The 20,089-nt window shown below is 48.1% G+C and overlaps 1 protein-coding gene across 1 annotated transcript in view; it reads right to left on the reverse strand.

The window, feature by feature from the left end:
* SRCAP (Snf2 related CREBBP activator protein) overlaps positions 1-18,905 on the reverse strand; it is a 41,322-nt gene extending 22,417 nt beyond the window's left edge. Inside the window, exons 1-14 of the mRNA XM_056863004.1 lie at positions 18,745-18,905; positions 13,157-13,230; positions 9,312-9,556; positions 8,006-8,248; positions 7,433-7,618; positions 6,905-7,045; positions 6,114-6,330; positions 5,543-5,826; positions 4,925-5,012; positions 4,724-4,813; positions 3,559-3,714; positions 2,499-2,743; positions 2,188-2,365; positions 1,113-1,249 (exon numbers count right to left, since the gene is read on the reverse strand). Coding sequence (XP_056718982.1) covers positions 1,113-1,249; positions 2,188-2,365; positions 2,499-2,743; positions 3,559-3,714; positions 4,724-4,813; positions 4,925-5,012; positions 5,543-5,826; positions 6,114-6,330; positions 6,905-7,045; positions 7,433-7,618; positions 8,006-8,248; positions 9,312-9,368 — 2,022 coding nt within the window. The 5' untranslated portion in view covers positions 9,369-9,556; positions 13,157-13,230; positions 18,745-18,905. The remainder of the gene's footprint in view (positions 1-1,112; positions 1,250-2,187; positions 2,366-2,498; positions 2,744-3,558; positions 3,715-4,723; positions 4,814-4,924; positions 5,013-5,542; positions 5,827-6,113; positions 6,331-6,904; positions 7,046-7,432; positions 7,619-8,005; positions 8,249-9,311; positions 9,557-13,156; positions 13,231-18,744) is intronic.
* Positions 18,906-20,089: the final 1,184 nt, after the last annotated feature.

Below are 20,089 nucleotides of genomic sequence, written 5' to 3' on the forward strand. Positions count from 1 at the left end.
TCAATCTGTGTGTAGCAGAAACTTTTTGCCAGCCTAAGTGAAATACAACTTTTTGACATTTTAATCCATCTCAATCTGAGATTAAAGAGAATGTCAAACAAAATGGGAATGTTGGAATGGCAAACCAAGATTCTTACTGCATTTTCTATGTTTGTAATTATGTTTTATTTTTTATTTTTACATGTACCTGATTTTTTCCCATTGCTTCTAAATCTAGTCCTATTGTGTTTATTTATTTATTTATATGTTTAGATTTTTATCCCGCCCTCAATTTCCAGCCAAGGCCAGGCTCAGGGTGGCTAACAACGAGATATACAATACAATACCATAAATACTATAAGGTCATAATATAGAAGTAAAAGCAATTAGGCAGTCCAATAAAATTATCAAGTTTTAAATAATCAACAACCAAGCAACAGATGGTACTCTTTGTTAAGTATAGAGACCACAATGGGGCCTGAAAGAACAGTCAGGGCCCCCCACCTCTTTATTTGGTATGCATATACGAAGAGGAGGGGGCAGCAAACCTCTGACTCCACCAGACTAAGATTAAGGCTTTGTTGTTTATTGGATGCCTCATACTATTTGACTCGATTGTTTTTCATTTTTTACACCCGAGTCTATGTGAGAAAAGCAGGCTATAAACAAAACTAAGTAAATTTAGACTAGCCCATTTCTTAGGATCTCTAACTTCCTGTTTAATTTGACCTTGCTCTAAGTATTTGCCTTGGAGCCTCTGCAAGTTTTACTTTCAGATGTCTAACAGACATCTTCCAGATGTCAAGACTAGTTAATACCATATTGTTCTTCAATATGGAATGTAGCAGCAACATAAATCTTTATAAGCAATAGTTCTCATTTGTCTTCATTACAGATGTGAAACCCGGGGGGGGGGGAAATAAAACACCCCCCCCCACATTATTCCATTGGAAAACTTTGCAGAACACTTTTTTTTTTCTTTTGGAATTAGTGAAATGCTTTTTAAAACTTTTTGTATCTGCTCTTTTCTCCCCCAAAGCCATGCCCTCTGCTTAACTAGGTGATTCAGGTCATTTATATTGCAAGGCGCACTCCCTGACTGAGCCCAGCTGCCAAGGCCGGAGTCTCCTCACCTGCCGCTTCAGCTTGCGCTCCTTCTGTGCCCCGTAGTAAGTGAGGATCTTGAAACTGGGGCACCAGCGCTTGATCTCCATCTCCCAGTTCAGCATGACACTGGTGGGAACGATGATCAGGTGGGGTCCCCAGCTACCTACAAGAGCACACAGAATCACAGCATAAGGATCACATGCCTCTATAGACCAAGGCTGCCTTTTTGCCTCTCACACACTGTTCCTTGAACAAATGTGGCACCGTTCAACTCAATAACTTGCTTTCCATTATTACGCTTATGTTAACTGACAGAATAATGAGTTCAGTGATTTATTAGATAAGGAGATCAGAGTCAGGAGTTTTGTTATACTAGAGTTACAGTTGAATGACTTGAATAGACTGATAATTTGTTTAAGATAATTAATATGAGAACACTAATATTAAGAATTAGGACAGTAATATATAGAGGTGAAACAAGGAAATATAATACTATAACATTAATACCATTTTATGAAAATGAGAATTTATCAAGTGTTTAGGGGGATATATGAAGTAAGCAAAGATATGTAATTGAATTGAAATAACGTATGAGACATATCTAATAGTAGTTTCTTGTTATAGCTAGGTATAAATTCAGATGCTGTAAGGTAGAACTGTTTTTTAAAAGTAACAATATGATATTGTATCTAAAGTTTAAACTAATACAGTAACTGGTATAAAATGGTGGTTTAGTAATATTTTTAACATTGACAGAAAATATCCTAGTAGTAAATATAGCAGGGATTCTAATAATAATGCTTCAGGCGGTTGTTTTACCTTGCTTAAGTTTATGATTTTTTTCTTGTTTCTCCCCAATATCCCTTCTTTAATTTTTGTATCCCACACTTTAAAAAATCAATTAAAAATTATCGTTTTTTAAAAGGACTTGCTTTTTGTGGCCCATTCACCCCCCAAATGCCAGCCAGGCCACCACAAAGTAAGGCAGTGCACACTAGGGTCTAAACCTTAGCATTCTGCATCATATGTGGTTTAAGATGTCTTTGACTCCTTCCTTTCCACTGCTCCCTTCCCTCTTCCCCCACAAAGTCCCTCACCCACCTTTCTCACAGGCCAGATGCGCCAGCAGGGAGATGGTCTGGATCGTTTTGCCAAGCCCCATCTCGTCAGCCAGAATACCGTTGAGTTTCTTCTCGTACATGGTAACCAACCAGTCCAGGCCAATGTGCTGATATTCTCGCAGAGTCCCCCGCAGCAGGTAAGGAATGGGCGTCTTCACCTGTGCGATGGGAGGAAAGAAAACCCGCTGATAAGATGTCCTCCGAGCTCAATTGGAGAAGGAACATTGTTTTCCAGTTTTGTCTCCCTCTGGTCTCAACCCGCTCGCCCTGCCAGATTTCCTTATTATTCACCTGCGTAGTAGCCAGGGTGTAGCCTTTGGGCTGCAGGCTCTCTGCCGCTGCAGCAATGTCAGTAATTTCCTTCTTGGGCCCTGGGGCTGGAGCTGAATCGTTATCTCCCTCACCTCCACGATCCTCATCCTGCTTCAGCAGGTACTCAACACCAAAGTCCTCCTCCTGATTCGTCGAAGCTTCTTCCTCAATGGCAACCTCCTCTTCACTTTCGTCCTGCTCGCTCCCTACCTCTTCGGTGGAATCTGGAAGAAAACCCCACAACGTGAGGACAAGAAGCACAATCAGACTCCATCCGTGTGTGAATTCTGCGTGACCTCTTCCGGTCATTTTTAAATCAGCTGCTTCCAGATTTGTGGAACAGAACTGTAACTTTGCAAACAATTTGATTTGCACTCATAACTATACGTATCTGAGAAACATAACCCATACTTCCTCTGTGCATGAGCCTCGCTCCCATGTAGAAATACATCCTATTATTAGGCAACCTTGAATCCCAGGCTCGTCAAAATTCAAATCCATGTAGAACCATCATAAGTTCTAATTTTGCTCCTCCCCCCATTTTGGGGGGAAGTTCCTACTGCTTGCTTTCCTCCAGTCTATGATCCCTTCCCCATACTGCAACTAGAAGGATGTAGGCAGATACAGTGGCACTATTAAAACAAGAAAATCATCTTCTTGAAAGCTGTCTGTAGGAAACTACGGAGATGGTCAGAGAACTGAAGGATTACTGTCAAGGTTTCTGGCACTCAACTCCATTAAGGTTTGCGTACACCAAAAAAGTACAAGTACTGTAGTAAGGAAGCCACAATGCTAAAGCTGATGACACACTTTTGAAATAACAATTTACACTTCACAATACAAAGAATAACTTGCTAAAACTTGTTTCCACCAAAAGAAGCGCAATACATTTATTTGGCTTTGGCGCAAACATTTCTTCCAAACCCAATGTCTGATTAATGCTTGGGGACAGCATCTTTCAAGAAGAGATGAACATGACCTCAACACAGAATCGCATTATATTCTAATATTAATTCCACCAGTTAGCATCTCCTCATACCCGACTGGCTACTGGTGTCCTCTTCTTCTGACTCCTCTTCATACTCAGAGGTGCTAGGCTCCGAAGCCTCAGAGGAAGCATCTGACTCCTCCATTTCAAAGTCTGAGGCATAGGCACCAGCGTACTTCTGCAACAACTCTTCCATGGGCAGCTCACCTGCCAGAGGGAAAGAAGACGTCCCTTTATGCCCACGTACCCTGATGAGTTCTCTTTCCCCAGCTCTGACGACACCCTATCTCAGGGGTGGGGAACCTTTTTTCCGCCAAGGGCCATTTGGATATTTATAACATCATTTGCAGGCCATACAAAATTATCAACTTAAAAATTAGCCAACCAATACGTTTCTCCATGGCCCGGGTGGGAAAGGGTTAACACGGTTTCTTGGGCAGTCCTAGCAGCTCCACAGCTAACGACTCTTCTGCAAAGGGGAAAAAAGGTTCCTTTTCTTGGCAAAACAAACACACATCTGCCTTGAATAGATGCTATTCCTGTCCGCGATAGGGTGCGGATCACCAATCTTAGATCCTTATGAGCTAGAGATCTGCCAGGACCCACGAAGGGCCAGACCAAATGATTTTGTGGGCCTTAAACAGCCCCAGGGCCTGACGTTCCCCACCCCTGCCCTATCTGGGATGAAGCATTCCTCTGGTTCTGTGTCACAACCAGCAAGCGGAGAGGCCTCAGTTGCAGACGGCAGCAGAGGAGTTAGTCTTAAGCACGAGCTAAAAACCATTTGCCTGATTCTTTTTAAGTCCTTAAGGAGCCCGCCCTACCCATCAGTTCAATCGATCCATTTTTAGACCACCACAGGGCTCTTTTTCATCTCTTATGGTTTCAGGTACCAATAAAACGGAAGAAATGAAGCCACCAATACAGGCCCAACTAAACTGACTAATAAGCAATAATGTCAAACATGAAGGGTTCCAGGGCTACTGGAGAAGTTTGGGGGGGGGGGGTTACTCCAAGAGATATAGTACTAAGTTGGGGGCAGGTGCTTACCCTGGCCCTACGTCCCTTTAACAGCAGAAATTCTGGGAACGATGGTTCACAGACCTAGCAGACATTCGGAAATACAATTCAGTAATAGGACTAATTGTTTTCAGGGCCTACGGAGTGCAAATCCAGACCTCAATTTACTCCCCTCCCCGCCAATCTGCCTTCGAACCTTCCTTGGCCAGGTCATCCAGCTCTTTGCTGTGATCCACATCCCCTTCCAGCTTTTCTTCTGCGTCTATCGTCTCTTCTTCATCTTCCGCTATAAGAGGAAGGGTTCTCTGGGTTACTGCATGAGAGGCTTCCAGCTCTCCCCCCCCAAACCCCAATTCTCATCACAGTCACTCAGATCCAGGCCCGAACACATGCTCACCTTCCTCTTCATTGGCAGTGAACTCTTCATCCTCCTCGTCAGGCTTCCAGGGTTTTTTATTCCTTTGCGTGACAGGCTTTGGTTTTTCCTGTGAACGTAGGAGAGAAAGAGATGTGAGAAAAGAGGCGTGTTGGGAAGCCTTTGGCACTGCAGGGCAGACCACCCATTTGGCAGATCAGCCTTGGGCCAGGGTAGGGAAGAATCAGCTAAGGATAGCAACAGAACAGAGGCTAGTACAGGCACTTGAAGACAGATATATTCTGCAGATAACTGGTGGAAGTGCAACTTCTAAGACTGTCCCAAGTTTCCTAACCTAAGGTAAAGGTAGCCCCCTGTGCAAGCACTGGGTCATTCCTGACCCACTGGGTGACGTCACATCCCGACATTTACTAGGCAGACTTTGATTACGGGGTGGTTTTACCAGTGCCTTCCCCAGTCACCTTCCCTTTACCCCCAGCAAGCTGGGTACTCATTTTACAGACCTCGGAAGGATGGAAGGCTGAGTCAACCTTGAGCTGGCTGTGAGCAGAGCATTTGACTGCAGTACTGCAGCTTACCACTCTGTGCCATGGGGCTTTTCTTCCTCACCTAAGGCTTGCCCTTAAACCAGCAGCACACCTTCAGATTCTTGGAGATGTGTTTTTCCTCCTGCTCCTCTTCCTCTTCACTATCCTCCTCTTCTTCCTCGTTGTCAGAGCTGGAGGCACAAGGGGACGTACTGAAAGAGTTCTCCAGGATCTGGGGAGGCAGCGATTGCAATAGTTCCTCCAGAGGCAGTTCCCCCTCTTGCTTCAGCAGCTCGATCTCTCGTTGCCGTGTCTCTGAGTCATTCCCTTCCTGCTGTTCCTCCACCTCAATCGTCTCCTCGTCATCTGACTCCTCGTGGGGTTGAAAATCGCCATCTGCCAGAGAAGGAAGGGAGCGGTCAGATGCAACCCGCCTGGGGTGACAATTTCTGTGCAAAAGAGGCAGAGATTTTGATTTTGCCCCAAATTTGGTGGGAGGCAGGTAGGTAATGGGCATGGAAGTCTCCCACTACAGTCAAATTTACTTCTAACAGAAATGAAATCTGGACAGTAGAAGATAGGCTGCGGAATATACTCCATAGAGGAACCCTATCCTTGAGTCCAAGCAGACTGAGGATTGACAAATTCAAAATACAAAGCTGGGAAACTCCTGAACTGCTGACCTTCATCCTCAATAAGCTGACTGGGAGGCGGCGGGCTGGAGGCAGTAGAGCCGGCGTGGGAGCTGCTGGTCTTGCTGGTAACTGGAAGGGTCTCGTTGAGGCTCTGGGTCAGCAGGTCCGAGTACTTCTCTGTCTGGCCCACTATGAAGTCCAGCTGCAGGTCCAGAGCTTTTTTCCGCTTCTCCTCCAGACGTGACTGCTGTTTGAACTGAACAACCTGGAAAGGGTAAGAAGAGTTAATTTGAAGACCAAATGCTGACAAAAATTGTCATGTTTCAGAATAAGGGCTAAACTCACTCAAAGCCCACTGCAGATTCTAAGCAACATCGCTCACACACAATCATCCTTTCCACTGCAAACACGAGAATCAGAAACTTGCTTATTCCTCCTATGCTGTTAAAAACCCCAATGATTTGCATTTATTAAGTTCTGCTAAGCGAATACAACAAATGGTATGATTTCTGTAAAAAGAACCTACGTATAATATTGGAACCAAGTATTGAAACATATCTCAACTGTACAATGTTTAACCTACTGTTGTTGTATTTTCATTTTGTTGTTGTTGTTGTTATAAAACAAACTTAAAATAAAGAGTTTAAAAACCCCCAACTCTTTACCTATACAACCCTGGTGCAAAGCCTCTGAGCACGGTCTACCTTCCCAAACACACCCCTTCCTTTCGTTCATTAGACAGGTAAATTAAAGCACACAGCATGACGACCGAAGGGATGGTTCCTGTACTGTGCAGACAGACAAATCACACGATTATGGTAAATCTGCAAGACAGGTACCTTTTCTACATTGCTCCAGAACTGCTTGACCTCTTTGGCGATCGAGGAGGCAATGCGGCGTAACTTGGCCTGTTCCTCCCGTTTGGCGCGTTCCTCTTTCTGCTTCTGCTCTTCGTGATGCCTAATCACCATACGCACAACCTATACACAAAGAAGAGAGGGAGCAATGCACAGGTGACCACAACCAAACACAGATAACCCACTGGTCCTTCTGACTGGATCTTGACCGTAAGGGGAAATTCTTTTTAACTCACTACAGGATGAAAATTCTTAGGGACACGTTTCATTGCTTTCTGTAATAACAGAATATAATTTAGATGCTACAAACGAGTATCATAACGAAATATATGGCAAAGGGGATCAGCAGAGCAAGCTTTCAAGTCTAGCAGAAGCCACAAGGCAGTCCCAAGGAACAACATTTGCTTCTAGCAAGTCTAGGGGTTGTAATTTATGAATTAAAACTGGCCGAGAGAGAAGGGACAAAACATGGAGAGTGGTGGTTAGTTCCTGCGAAAAGATGGTACTCACCTTTCTTGCAACTCCCCTCTTCCAGCGGCGCTCTTGGGCGAAGTCAGCAGACAGCCACTGCATCTCCTCACAGAGATAATCCCAGTGCACTTTAGGGCGGGCAGGCTCAGGCACCTTGGACAGCCTCTTCAAGGACCAGAAACCCTCCTTTTTCATTTCGGCAATACGGTTCTCAATCTCTGCCTCCTGAAATAAATGGCCATGGTTAATTAGATCGCTTTGTGCTACAGCGCAAAAGGACGCAATACACAAGCCCTTAGGTTGGCTCTCAGGTATTAATGCCTACGCTAAGAAGAGTTGGTTTTTATATGCCGACTTTCTCTACCACTTAAGGGAGACTCAGGCTTACAATCACCTTTCCTCCCCACAAAGACACCCTGTGAGGTAGGTAGGGCTGAGAGAGCGTGAAGAGAGTTGTGACTAGCCCAAGGTCACCCAGCTGGCTTCGGGTGGAGGAGAGGGGAATCAAGCCCGGTTCTCCAGATTAGAGTCCACCGCTCCAAACCACAGCTCTTAACCACTACACCACGCTGGCTAAGATAGAAGAGAGGATCTGGACGGTGTGCCACTTACATGCTTGGCTTGCTCGGCGATCTCGGCATGTGTCTTGTCCCACATGCTTGCCGGGTCAGAGGAGGTGTACATCCCAGGTGACACCAGGGTTCTGTTCTGTGCCTTGGGACCATCAAAGCCCAGGTGACTGTCCAGAGACGAGTCGTGGGTGAGATGTGGTGGTGAGATGCTGCCGCTGGAGGAAGGTGAGCCCGAAGAGGCAGGTGACACTGGGTTGCTGCCCGTCATTCTGTCTGATGCAATCTGAAGCGCCAGTGGATTAAACAGAAAAGAACAGGGGAGTTAATACAGCAACCTTAAGACCTAGAGGAACGTTACCTCTCTAAAAGGGAATGTTTCAGGAGGGAGATATCAGAGAACGGCACCCCTTAAGCCTTCTCCTTGCATTAACGGACTCCCGTGTGCCATATAAAAGCATTCAAAAACCCATTTGTAAGAGGGGCTGTGGTATATTTGCACTTACATAAAAATAATTAGAATAGCAATAATAGATATCATCTTCAATGGATACATGATATAGCTCAATATGGAATGGTAATGGAGATTATAAGCCACGTGAAGATCAAATAAATATTTATTTATTCATTAAATTTCTATCCCGCCTTCCCCAGCCAGGCTGGGCTCAGGGCGGGTAACAACAGTAAAATTATAAATATAACATAATACATATTAATTCAAAACAGCCAACAAATATTCAGGGGATTTCAAATAGGTTTTATTTTAAAAGACGACCTTTGGAAAATATCAAAAATATCCCCCCTTCTATTTGTCAATCACCAAGATGCCCAATGTCACATGGGCTTCACAACTTGAGATGAGGTGACACATCGGATCACAACCCACTAGTATACTATCCTCCGGCGCTTCGCGGAAACCCACTTCAGCAGGACTCCACTTCGGTGGGGATGGCCCAGGAGAAAATCCGGGGAGGCTGTGCCCACAGCCTGGCTCCTGCTGACCGCTGCCTTTCTCAGGCTCCATGAATAGGTAGAAATGACTAATATTATTGGTACAAGTTTAAGATCAAGTAGTGTATTGATAGACAGCTGAATAGGGATTTGTTTTTGTTTTTCTTTCTTGTTAAGCTTAAATCAACACATTTAAAATGAATCCCCTGGAAGTTGGGATTATATTGTATGTATGGGAATGATTGAGTTAATTACATGTGTTTTTGTCCTTTTTGAAATTTCAATATAAATTTATATAATTTTTTTAAAAAAACCATTTGTAAGGCTCCCGTCAAACTACCAGTCCCCGCAAACCTGTCATCCAAACCACGGGGGCCTTGAACTGGGATCACCCTCACCTCCAACTCTACCTGCATGTGCAGCGCATGGTGCTGTTGAGTAGGACTGTTCTGCATTTTAATTCTCTCTTGCTCTTTGCCTCTCGTCCCAATAGCTTCGTTTGTGGTTGTAGTGCTTGTGTCCTGCTCCAGTGCATGCTGGGAACCGGCCACATTCTGGTCAGCCAGCCACTGGGACGAGCCGTCCAGCTCCTGGGTTCCCTGGCAGCCCAGCCTGCGCTCGGGACTGCCTGTCTCAGAATTATCTGGAGAGAGTCACAAAGCAACGTCAATCACACAGTGGTCAAAGCCAAACTGAAGAGACCTGAAGCACTCTTCTTCTCAAAAGCAGGCTAAAGGAAGATTCCCCCCGTCCCCCCAGGAAGATACATTAACCACTATATATGCACTCCTCAAGAACAATGGCATCAATTGTGCCTCAGTGGTTTATCATGCCTCCTCCCCAGTTTCACAAAAAAAGAGGATGGGGGCAAAAACAGAAATGAATTAACTTTGTACTCTTTACCCAGGAGTTAACCTTTTCGTGGCACGGACACTTCAACACTTTAATTTTAAAAAACTGCAAGGTTGTGTCAAGGGATTTCTGTGAAGACTAGAATGTGCGAAACTGTTTGCACAATGAGCGATTATTTCTGCAAACTAAATTGGCCTCGGTTAATTTTGTTTAATGACACTTAAATGCCGTCAAGCCATTCTCGATCCCCCATAATGATATACGGTTAGTGTCAATGCACAGCTAAACAATACTTTCTAAGGTCTCTTAGACTTTCTGAGCTGGGTCACCTTGAAAGGGTTAGAATGTGGGACGCTATTGATCCTAATAATTTTTGTGTTGGATTTGTGCTTCTGTTTGTTATGTCCTGGAGTAATTTTTTAATTATAGTAACTTTTTAGCTGGGTGTGTATCAAACTCTAATAGTTAATACATTAGGTTTTCAAGGCAGAAGAGGGCTCAAGCACAAACATTACAGAACTAAAAACCATCTACAAGCAGAACAGGCAACAATCACAGCCCCTTTTACTTTACAGCCTCCCAATTAGCACGAGTGACAAAATGTTGTGCTTGTGTGAATGTAATTCCTACAGAGGAAAAAGCATGATTCCTCCCTCAAGTAAGAATAACTGTTGGGAGACCAGTATTAAATTCTGAATTACTAGCAACACAGATTTAAGTGCTATCCATTTTAGCTTCCACTGACCTAGGACATCATTATCTCGTTTTCTAAATATAATGACTACTAAATTGTTACTCTGCTCTTGGCCTCTGAAGGGATCTATGTGTTCTGTCTGGTGTTACAGAGTCCTTTGATCAATTACTGGTTTTATTTTTTCAACTCGTGCCTATTTTTCCTTCTTTCCTGAAAGGCAGAAGGTAGAAACTGGTTCCAGCAGCTTTGACCTCCATCACCAAACTGAGTGAAGCCTGAAAGCATTCTACATAAGATACAGTGAACAGGCCTGAAGATGCTTTCAGATTATTTTAACTAGACCATCTTTAAGGTGGCCAAATTTTGTGCCTCAGCATGTTCAACAAGGAAGCAGAAGGTTAAGTTTTTTTATTATTATTTATCCCTGTGCTATTGAAATCAGTCTATTACATAGCTTTGAAATTTTATTGTATATAGATGTGCTCGTGACTCTGTGTGTCAACCTTGGCTAATCCATGATCACAACAAATAAATATAAAAATCAGGGCCTGAAACAATAACAGCACTTATCTGAGATGATTGTTTTCTTTAACATCCACTCTGGTGAAGAATTTTGAAGACTGAAAGCTTGTATACAGGTTTGTTAGTTTAGTCAGCCCTCATAAAAAGCACTGCATGACTTTTTGTTTCTGGATTTTTGTTTCAACCAACACACATCCACCATCTGTTCCTTATATGAACTAGTGTTGGGTGATGCCAGTAATACTACCAGCATCTCCTGCGTGGGATTAAATACATTTTCTTTAAATCAGCAAAGCTCAGCCTTGGGAAATGCAAGGTTTTCCCAAACAGAGTAGCCAACAATCAGTGGCAGGCACCTACAGCAGTCCACTGTGAGGAGTGAAAACGAATGGGAGGGATCAGGAACTATCTAGCATTTATGTAACGATAAGTGGGACATTATGTGGAAGCGGCACAGGCCTTATTCAGAGGTCTCACAGTCTATAAGAGATCACTCCCTGGCAAAACTGGGAAGAAAGTGCCTTGAATTAAGATAATCGGGGATCTCTGTCCCAGTTAGCTTGCATGTTTTTCTAGTTCTTTCTCTTTTCAAACACCACCACCAAGAAGGCAACACATAGGTTTTCTGTTTGCCATCCCAAAATGGGACACGACAGTCGTCTTCCTTGATAAACTTTGCATTTGAAACCCCAATAAGTTAGGATATGGCATACCGTATATACCCATGTATAAGCCGACCCGCGTATAAGCCGAGGTGCCTAATTTCTCCCCAAAAATGGGGAAAAATTAGGCACCTGCATATAAGCCGAGGGTCGGCTTATAACCCCTCCCCCCCCCACAGGCTTACCTTACAGGGCTCTCCAGCGGCGAGGGTCCGGTGACGGCGCGGCCCGAGAGGGGGCGGGGCAGCCTTCCTGCAATTGCAGGAGGCTGCCCCAGCCCGCTCCCGGCGGGGAGAAGCGGTGGCGTGGCCCGGGGGGGCGGTGCAGCCTTCCTGCAATTGCAGGAGGCTGCCCCAGCCCGCTCCCGGCGGGGAGAAGCGGCGGTGCGGGGGGGGCGGTGCAGCCTTCCTGCAATTGCAGGAGGCTGCCCCAGGCCGCTCCCTGCGGCGCGGCCCGGGGGGGCGGGGCAGCCTTCCTGCAATTGCAGGAGGCTGCCCCAGCCCTCTCCCGGCGGGGAGAAGCGGCAGCGCAGCCCGAGAGGGGGCGGGGCAGCCTTCCTGCAGCTGCAGGAGGCTGCCCCAGCCCTCTCCCGGGGGGAAGCGGCGGCGCGGCCGGGGGGGTGGGGCAGCCTTCCTGCAATTGCAGGAGGCTGCCCAAGGCCGCTCCCGGCGGCAGGAAGCGGTGGCGCGGCCCGGGGGAAGCTGGTGCAGCCTTCCTGCAATTGCAGGAGGCTGCCCCAGCCTGCTCCCGGCGGGGAGAAGCGGCGGCGCGGCCCGGGGGGGGGGGGGCTGGGGCAGCCTGCCTGCAATTGCAGGAGGCTGCCCAAGGCTGCTCCCGGCGGCAGAAAGCGGCGGCGCGGCCCGGGGGAAGCTGGTGCAGCCTTCCTGCAATTGCAAAAGGCTGCCCCAGGCCGCTCCCGGCAGCAGGAAGCGGCACGGCACGGCGGCAAGTTTCCCCCCTTCCTCCCTCCTCTTTCCTCCCTCCCCCCGTATTGACCCACGTATAAGCCGAGGCCGGCTTTTTCAGCCCATTTTTTGGGCTGAACAACTCGGCTTATACGCGAGTATATACGGTACCACCCCCACTCCACACTCCCATCCAGCATAGAAAAGAAAAAGGCAAACATGAAGCACTGTGAACGTGAACAAGGCCAAACAAGGACATTGTTACAGAGAGTATAGTGCCTAATGTCAAAGGCTTTCCCATTTTTTCCCCTGTACAGTAAACCATGGACTTCTGTTAGTTAGGATGCTTGTAAAATGTACTTCCTGCCTCTGGGATGCTGTAGCAACTTAAGGTGCACCACACCTCAGCGATCGAAGAAAGAGTTGGATGTGGTCGTTAGGTCTTATTATAAGTTCAGACCCATCACTGACCACAGAAATTATGGGCTGAAAATCACCATGGGAATGAACTAAACCTAACTTCAGTGTCAGCACAACGCTAGAGAACTCTCTCTTCACTCTTCCTCTGTAAAAGCCAGTTTCTCACACGCTCTCGCCCCCATCTGTACCTTGGTGAGCTGAGAACTCCTCTTGTTTGTCAGGCTCCACTTCCAGGGTTTCGCTTTCCTGGGGAAGACCACTCCTGTAAATAAGGTGAGATTTATGAACACATGAAGCTGCTTTATGCTGAATCAGACCCTTGCCCCATCAAAGTCAGTATTGTCTACTCAAGATCGACAGCGGCTCTCCAGGGTCTCAGGCAGAGGTCTTTCCCATCACCGACTTGCCTAGTCCTTTTTACCTGGAGATGCCGGGGATTGAATCTGGGACCTTCTGTATGCCAAGCAGAGGCTCTACCACTGAGCCACAGCCCCTCCCCTATTCCAGGGCAGCCAATGACTTTTCTGTGGTAGCTGCTCAAGCGCCCATTCCTTTGGCTCTGGATCCTCCCGCCCCACCCCGAGTCCTCAACAACTCTACCAAAAAAGCTAGCCAAAACAACTGTCTCTCCATGAATGTAATGCAGGCAGCATGGGGATGGCCTGGCTGCAGGTTGCAGTGAAGAGTTTTGCTGTAAGCACCAGCTACCAAATCCATGCCTATGAGAAGAGGCAAGAACCTGTTTGGGGTGCTGGGTAGCAGAACCAATAGAACAAATCCCTCACTCTCTCTTCTCCCCTTGAGGATGCTGGGGGGTCTACAAGGTATTCTTTCTGTTCAATACCACGGGTGTCGGGAAGCTATAACCCCAAATATTCTCAGTGTCTGTTCCCTGGCCTGCCTTACCTTTCCAATGCACCCACTTTTGCTCCAGAATGATGTGCTGTCAATATTCTTTCAATCACCCTTATTTCATTGTCTGGCGTAGTTTCCTCTCCCTGCTTGACTCTACAAACCCACTCAGTCCTGCGACCCAACTCTATTGCTGTCCTTTTCTATTACCTTTGTTTTATTTTGTGCTTCCCTAAGCTCAGCTTGTAGCTGTTTGTTCCTATTTTCTTACACAACTGCGGCTCTTAACCCAATATTCTCCAACCCTGTCCACCTTCCCCCTTTCCTAATCTAGTTACCTAGAAATTCTACGTCTCTGTTCTGACTCTGCTAGCCCTAGACCCTGTGCCAACACATCACTCAACACCTTTCCTTCCACTGCAAACGTTGGTACATTTTCATTCTTCAAGTGTTGCACCAGCTTCAGTCCCTTCCTCTCCACCTGCCCCAGAATGACACGATCCTGAACTCTTTCCAAACTCCCAGACAACTTAATCCCCTTCACCTGCAAACCATGTGGGCCTTCACCCCACATAGCCAGTCTCATTGCCTTGTACCTTTTAATTGCTATACCCATCACCCCATCACGCCAATCTTGCAATTGTCGCTTCCCACTTAAGAGGCCAGGACTCTGCCTCTCTGCTTCCAGTTCAGGGCTCTCTTCTGGCATTGGGCTGTGACCTGCTACAGACAGCGGGGATGGTGTCCGCTCTGGTCCCAGCACCTCCTTTATCCAATGCACATCTGCTGATCTGCTTGCAAGCCCCAACACCCTGCTTTCAGTTCCAAGTCTTGGTGGTTCAGGTGTGTGTCCTGCAGACTTGGCTGTACAGCGACCTGAAACCATCAGGTTGTATTGTTCTTTCCTTTCTGCTCGCAATGGCCCTAAGGAAAGTCCATGACCTTGTCCTAGGCTTGCAGTCCAGGCAGATCTGGGCCTGGGCACTTCATAACTTTGGCTCATCAGCCCAGCAAATTGTGGCAGTTGCACTTCTTCTTCACGCTGCTTGTCTGCTAAGCCACTAATATGTTTTCCTAGCATTTCCATCTCCCTAATTTCCTGTTCCTGCTCCAGTGCATCTGCCTGCTTCTCATCAGGCAACCTTCCTGCATCCTCAAAAACAGGCACTTGCTGACTCTCCTTTGCCAAGAACTGCCTCTCCTCTGAGAAACATGACATGCCTTCTCTTCCAGTTCTGTGGCCGATGAGGACTATGTCTCCGTCCTCCTTTGCTCTGATCCCAACACGCACCTCTTCAGCGGATCTCGTCCCCCTCTCTTCTACAGCCTCCATTTCCAGCTGCTGATGATCTGGTTTTGTCAATCTGTTCTGGCTAGCCTGGGCGTTTAAGCTGGTTATTATTAACCCTGGAGCCCTGTGTTCCAGAACCCCGTGAACGACTCCTGCTGACCGTGTCCTTCCAGAATATACTTTCACTCCTGGCCCTTGCCGCAGTCCCGCCAACCCCCGAATTATTTTCCCTGGACCTCTGGAGTGCTGGCCTGGTCTTCCAGCGTTAGCGGTCTGTGACAAACTCAACGACATCCCTGAGGCTGATCTATCCTCTTCTTCAGGTACCCTCAAGCTCAGTTGTAGTATTTCAGATTCTACTTTCCCTTGACCCAAACCTGTATCTGCTGCCCAGCCTACTCTAGGCAACACAGCTGCTTCTTCTGTGCTTGGCTTAGTCATCTTCTCAGCTTTTTCCTGAGATAATTCAGATACTCCCTCCCTGGTTTCCACCCCAGTCATCTCCTGTTCTGCCATCTTCTTTTCCAATTCTGGGCCCAAAATTAATGCTTTTTCCTGAGCCGTTATTTCCATAGAATCCCCTGGATGCTCCTGTAGGGCCTTCTCACGCACACCTGTGACTTCCAATCTCTCCTCCTGCTCTGGTCCCACCCCTTTCTTAGCCTTGTCCAGATCTGCTGCAGATGCCACCTTTCTAACTTCAGTTTCCTTCCAGGGTCCTTCTAGCACTTCAGCCGCTTCCACCCCCAATTCTGTTAAATCGCCCACCTTCTCCTGATCCAAATCCAATTTCCTCTCTTCCACTCCAGCCCCCACATTCTGATACTGCCCAGGTGTTTCCTCCAGAGGCATCCCTGATGTCTCTTGTGTTTCTATCACCACTCCTGCCTCCCCGTGACTTACGGTTGGTTCTGTCTCTCTTCCTCCGCTCACCCACCCTGTCTCTTCTCCAGCCACATCCTGACCCACTGCTGGTACCACCCCCTCCTTTCCAGCCACCTCTGCAGATTCTTCCAGGCTTGCTGCTAACATCTCTTCAGTCACTGAAAGTGCCACTTCTGTCTTTGTGCTCGGCCAGTCGGCCTCTTTCTGACCTGCCCCTGGCAATTCCTCGCCCTCCCCATAATCCAATGGTGGTACTATGTTGTCCTTTCCAGGAATCTCCTCAGACTCTCTTTGACCAGCCCCCAACAAGGCATCAGTTTTCCCCATATCTACTGTTGCAGCCTCCCCCAAGTCCACTCCCGGCAATACCTCTTCTCTCCCAGTCACTCCCTCAGCTTCCTTCTGGTCCACTCCCACTGCTACATCTCCTTCTCCACTCACCCCCTCTGTCTCTACTGCTCCTGGCGCTTCTACATCCTTCTCTTCAGTCACCTCCGCAGCCGCTCCCTGCTTTGCCCCCAACAAATCCTCACCCTCTACCAATGCCACATCTCTCTCAGCAATCGCTCCCTCGACTCCTTCCTGAGGGGCTCCTGGTACTTCCTCAACCCCCACTTCATCCACTGCTGGTGCCACATCTTCTTTGAGTTTCTCCTCCTCCTTAACATCTCTGTCAACTTCCCCTGACAAACTCTCAGCCGCTCTTAACGCCTCAACCCCTTCTGCCTCACCCTGATCTACTTTTGGCACCTTCTCTGAAATTGCTTGACCCAGTGTAGAAGCCACATATTCCTCTGTCCTTTCATGGGCTTCCTCAGGCCCCTCCTGACCTGGTCCCCACACCCCAGCTTCCCCTTGGTCCGTGGTTGATATCCCAAGGTCCTCTCCAGCCAACACGTTTTTCTCTTTATCTGGTCCCACCAACTCCTCCGTATCCCTCTGACCCTGTGCTGGGGTGACATCTGCCTCCTCCTGGTATGTTCCTGGCATTACCTCAGCTCCAGGATCTGCGTTCTCTTCCCACCCTTTCAGGATATCCCTCTCACTTAAGCCTACCAAGTCCTCAACATCTTTCTGATTCACAGCTGATTCAACTACTTCTCCTCCACTCACTCCCTCTGGCTTCCTCTGATCTGATCCCAGCTCCTCAACTTTCTCCATTGCAGATACTACATCTACCCTGCCAGTTATCTCCTCAACTTCTCCCTCATCCAGTCCAACAACTTTCTTGTGTTGATCACTTTCTGCACTCCTTTCTTCAGCATCTGTGCTCCTTTCTTCAGTACCTGCACCATCCAGTTTCACTAGCTTCTCTACTTCCCCGTGATCTGGTCTTGACAATTTCTCTGCCTCCTTCTTACTCATTTCTTTCATTTGCACAGATTCCTTGGTTTCCACTTGACCCGGTACTAATGTAACGGCGCCATGTTGATCTAGGCCTGCCAAAGCACGTGTTCCCTCCTGTCCTACTCCCTCCGTTTTCTCCACTTTACTTTTCTCAACGTTCTTGAGGTCTCTACGAGTCAGTCCCCCCAGCTCTTCTGCTTTCTTCTGACTGGGGTCAGCCGCTCCCCAATCTATATCTAATTCCATCACTCCTTTGGTCACTTCTGCAACCACCCTCTCAGCAGCTTCCAGCAGACTTCGAACTATATCCTGATCTTCCCCCACCAAGTCCTCAGCTTCTGTGGGACCAAACGCCCGTGTCTCCTCGTCCACCTCCTTTATCGCTACGAGGCTGGAACTTTCCATCAGGGTGTCCTGATTAATTTCTCCCTCATCGACACTGTCGCCGTCTTGGGATCCTACCTGCTGTTCTTCAGACTCCATGACTACAGAACTTTTAAAACTTCTGACCTTGTTTTTTTCCCCAAACCTTCTTCGCCGTGCGATGTCCTTAAGTAAATAAAAACCCCTCCCTCTCTCTCTCAAATCACTCCAGCCCTAATCCCCTTAGATACCCCAAACCCTTTCCCGGCCTAATGCTTCGTAACCTCTCCAGCCACCTTTTCAAGTTGTAACACTTTATTAGAGCCCTTGCTCCCTTCCTCCTCTCACCCCCTAAAAACGCTGCCTCCACCTCATAAACCCTCTGCTCTTCGCGTTCCTTGTCACTGGCAAACGACCCTTCTGATCCCCCTGCATAAATTCGACGTCTTTTTGGTTTCCCCCTTCCCCGCAGCCCCTTTGTCGCCCTTCCCCTTCGTTTCCCCCTTGACCCCTTGCCCTTTGACCCCGCCCCGTTTCTCCCAGCCCGTTTCCCCCTGCCCTAGTTTCCCCCGTGCGCCCTCCCCTCCCTAGACCCTTCCCCTGGTTCCCCCCTCCCCCACCCGCGGAAGGAAAAGGCAGCAGTTGGTTGGTCGGCCGGTTTCGTGGCGCGCGCGGAGAAAGAGCGGGCGGGGGGGGCAGGGAGAGGGACAGCTCGCGCCGCGCCGGCATTGGCCGGCCGTTGCTTGGGCGAGCGCGCGCACGCCCTCGCATTGGCTCGTTCTCTTAATTCCCGCCCCCCAACCACTGTCCGCTTGGGCGCCCCCTGTAGGCAGGGGGAGCAGAACTCATAAAGGGGGGGGAGAGAGAGAGAGAGAGAGACAGAGCGCGCGCGCGACCGCCGCTTCTGCCTCGCGGGCACGCGGCTCCCCTGGCTCAGCTCCTCACGTTTCCTTCCCGGCTCGAAGCGGAGTATCGCCCCCTTCCCGCTAAGTGGGTGTGAGCGAAAAGAGCGAAGGCCCGGCCGGTCCGCCATCTTACCTGGGTGGGAGGGGGGAGGAGTGAGGAGGGAGGGGAGGCGCCTCCTGCCCCGCCTCCTCCTGCCGCCGCCTCAGCCCCAGCGCCGCCGCCTCGGCCGGATAGAATCCACCGCCATCCGTAGCCCCCAGGCCGCCCCTGCCCGGCCTCTCCCCTCGCGTGGCCTCTGCCGGTGCTACTCAGGACCTCGCCGACCCCTCCCACCGGGATGCTGATCCCTAACCAGGCCCCGCCGAGGCAGACCCGACCCGCCGCAGCAAAATGGCGGCCGCCACCACCAAGCGCCAGGGCCCACCCCCTCCCTCCTCCCACTGCTCCCTCCGCCCGCCGGCCTCGGCAGACAAGTCTCGCGAGAACTAAAGCAACGTGGGGGGGGGATGGAGAGAAACGCCAAGGAGGCTCGCAAGTGTGTCATATGGCATGATGGGGGATGGAGTCCAATGAGAGACTTCGGAACACGAAGGGCTTTTCCCAATAACAAAAGCAGGAGCCGAGCTCATAACGCGCGTAGAGAAACGGAAAGGCCGTCGTGAGCGAAGAGCATCTTGGGAAGTGGAGTCCTAAGGGAAGCTGGGAATCTAACCCTTCCCTTTCTCTAAACGTCCCCCCGAATGGAAGGAGATCGTGTATATTCTGTTTGCAGAGATATTTGCAATTTTTTGTCGAGAGAAAGCTGCTTTTCTAAGACAGTGTTAAACGTGTTTTGTATGCATTTTAAAATTTAGAAATGGCTTGCAGCAATCAAAGTTTCAGTTCGCGATTATTATTATTATTATAGAATTCGCGTTCAGTTAGATGACTAATAACGGGGAAACGTAATTTGCAAAGCTTCGGGTTAAATTTAAAAATGTTGATGTTTGTGCGTGCGCGTGCTCTGAAGCCAACAAATTTACCATGCATTGGTTTAAAACTAAATTCGGTTCTAATTTTAATTTGAATATTAAAAACTGTAAAGGAAGAGTGAACTGGAAATCACATTGGGGCTGTTCAAGAGGATTAGAAATATAAAAGTAATATGGAGAAACTACCATGAAATGCAAACCTGTGCAGTTACTTCTGACTAAGCTGACTGATTTTTGTAGGTTTAGAGTGGAATAATGGCATAGAAGTGTATCCCAGGTTGGGAAATTCCTGGAGATTTGGGGGGTGAAGCCTGGGAAAGGACCTTAGTAAGTTCTGCCATTGAGCCCACCCTCCAAAGCAAGCGTTTTCTCCACTGAGAAGTAATTTCTACTCTGTAGATCAGTTGTAATTCCATAAGTTCTCTAGGCCCCACCTGGAGGTTGGCAATACTATGGATGACATAATTCAGACATCATACACGAGTCATGGTTTTACTAGCATACAA

The sequence above is a fragment of the Euleptes europaea genome, chromosome 18 (assembly GCF_029931775.1).
Source record: "Euleptes europaea isolate rEulEur1 chromosome 18, rEulEur1.hap1, whole genome shotgun sequence".
NCBI classification, from domain to species: Eukaryota; Metazoa; Chordata; class Lepidosauria; order Squamata; family Sphaerodactylidae; genus Euleptes; species Euleptes europaea.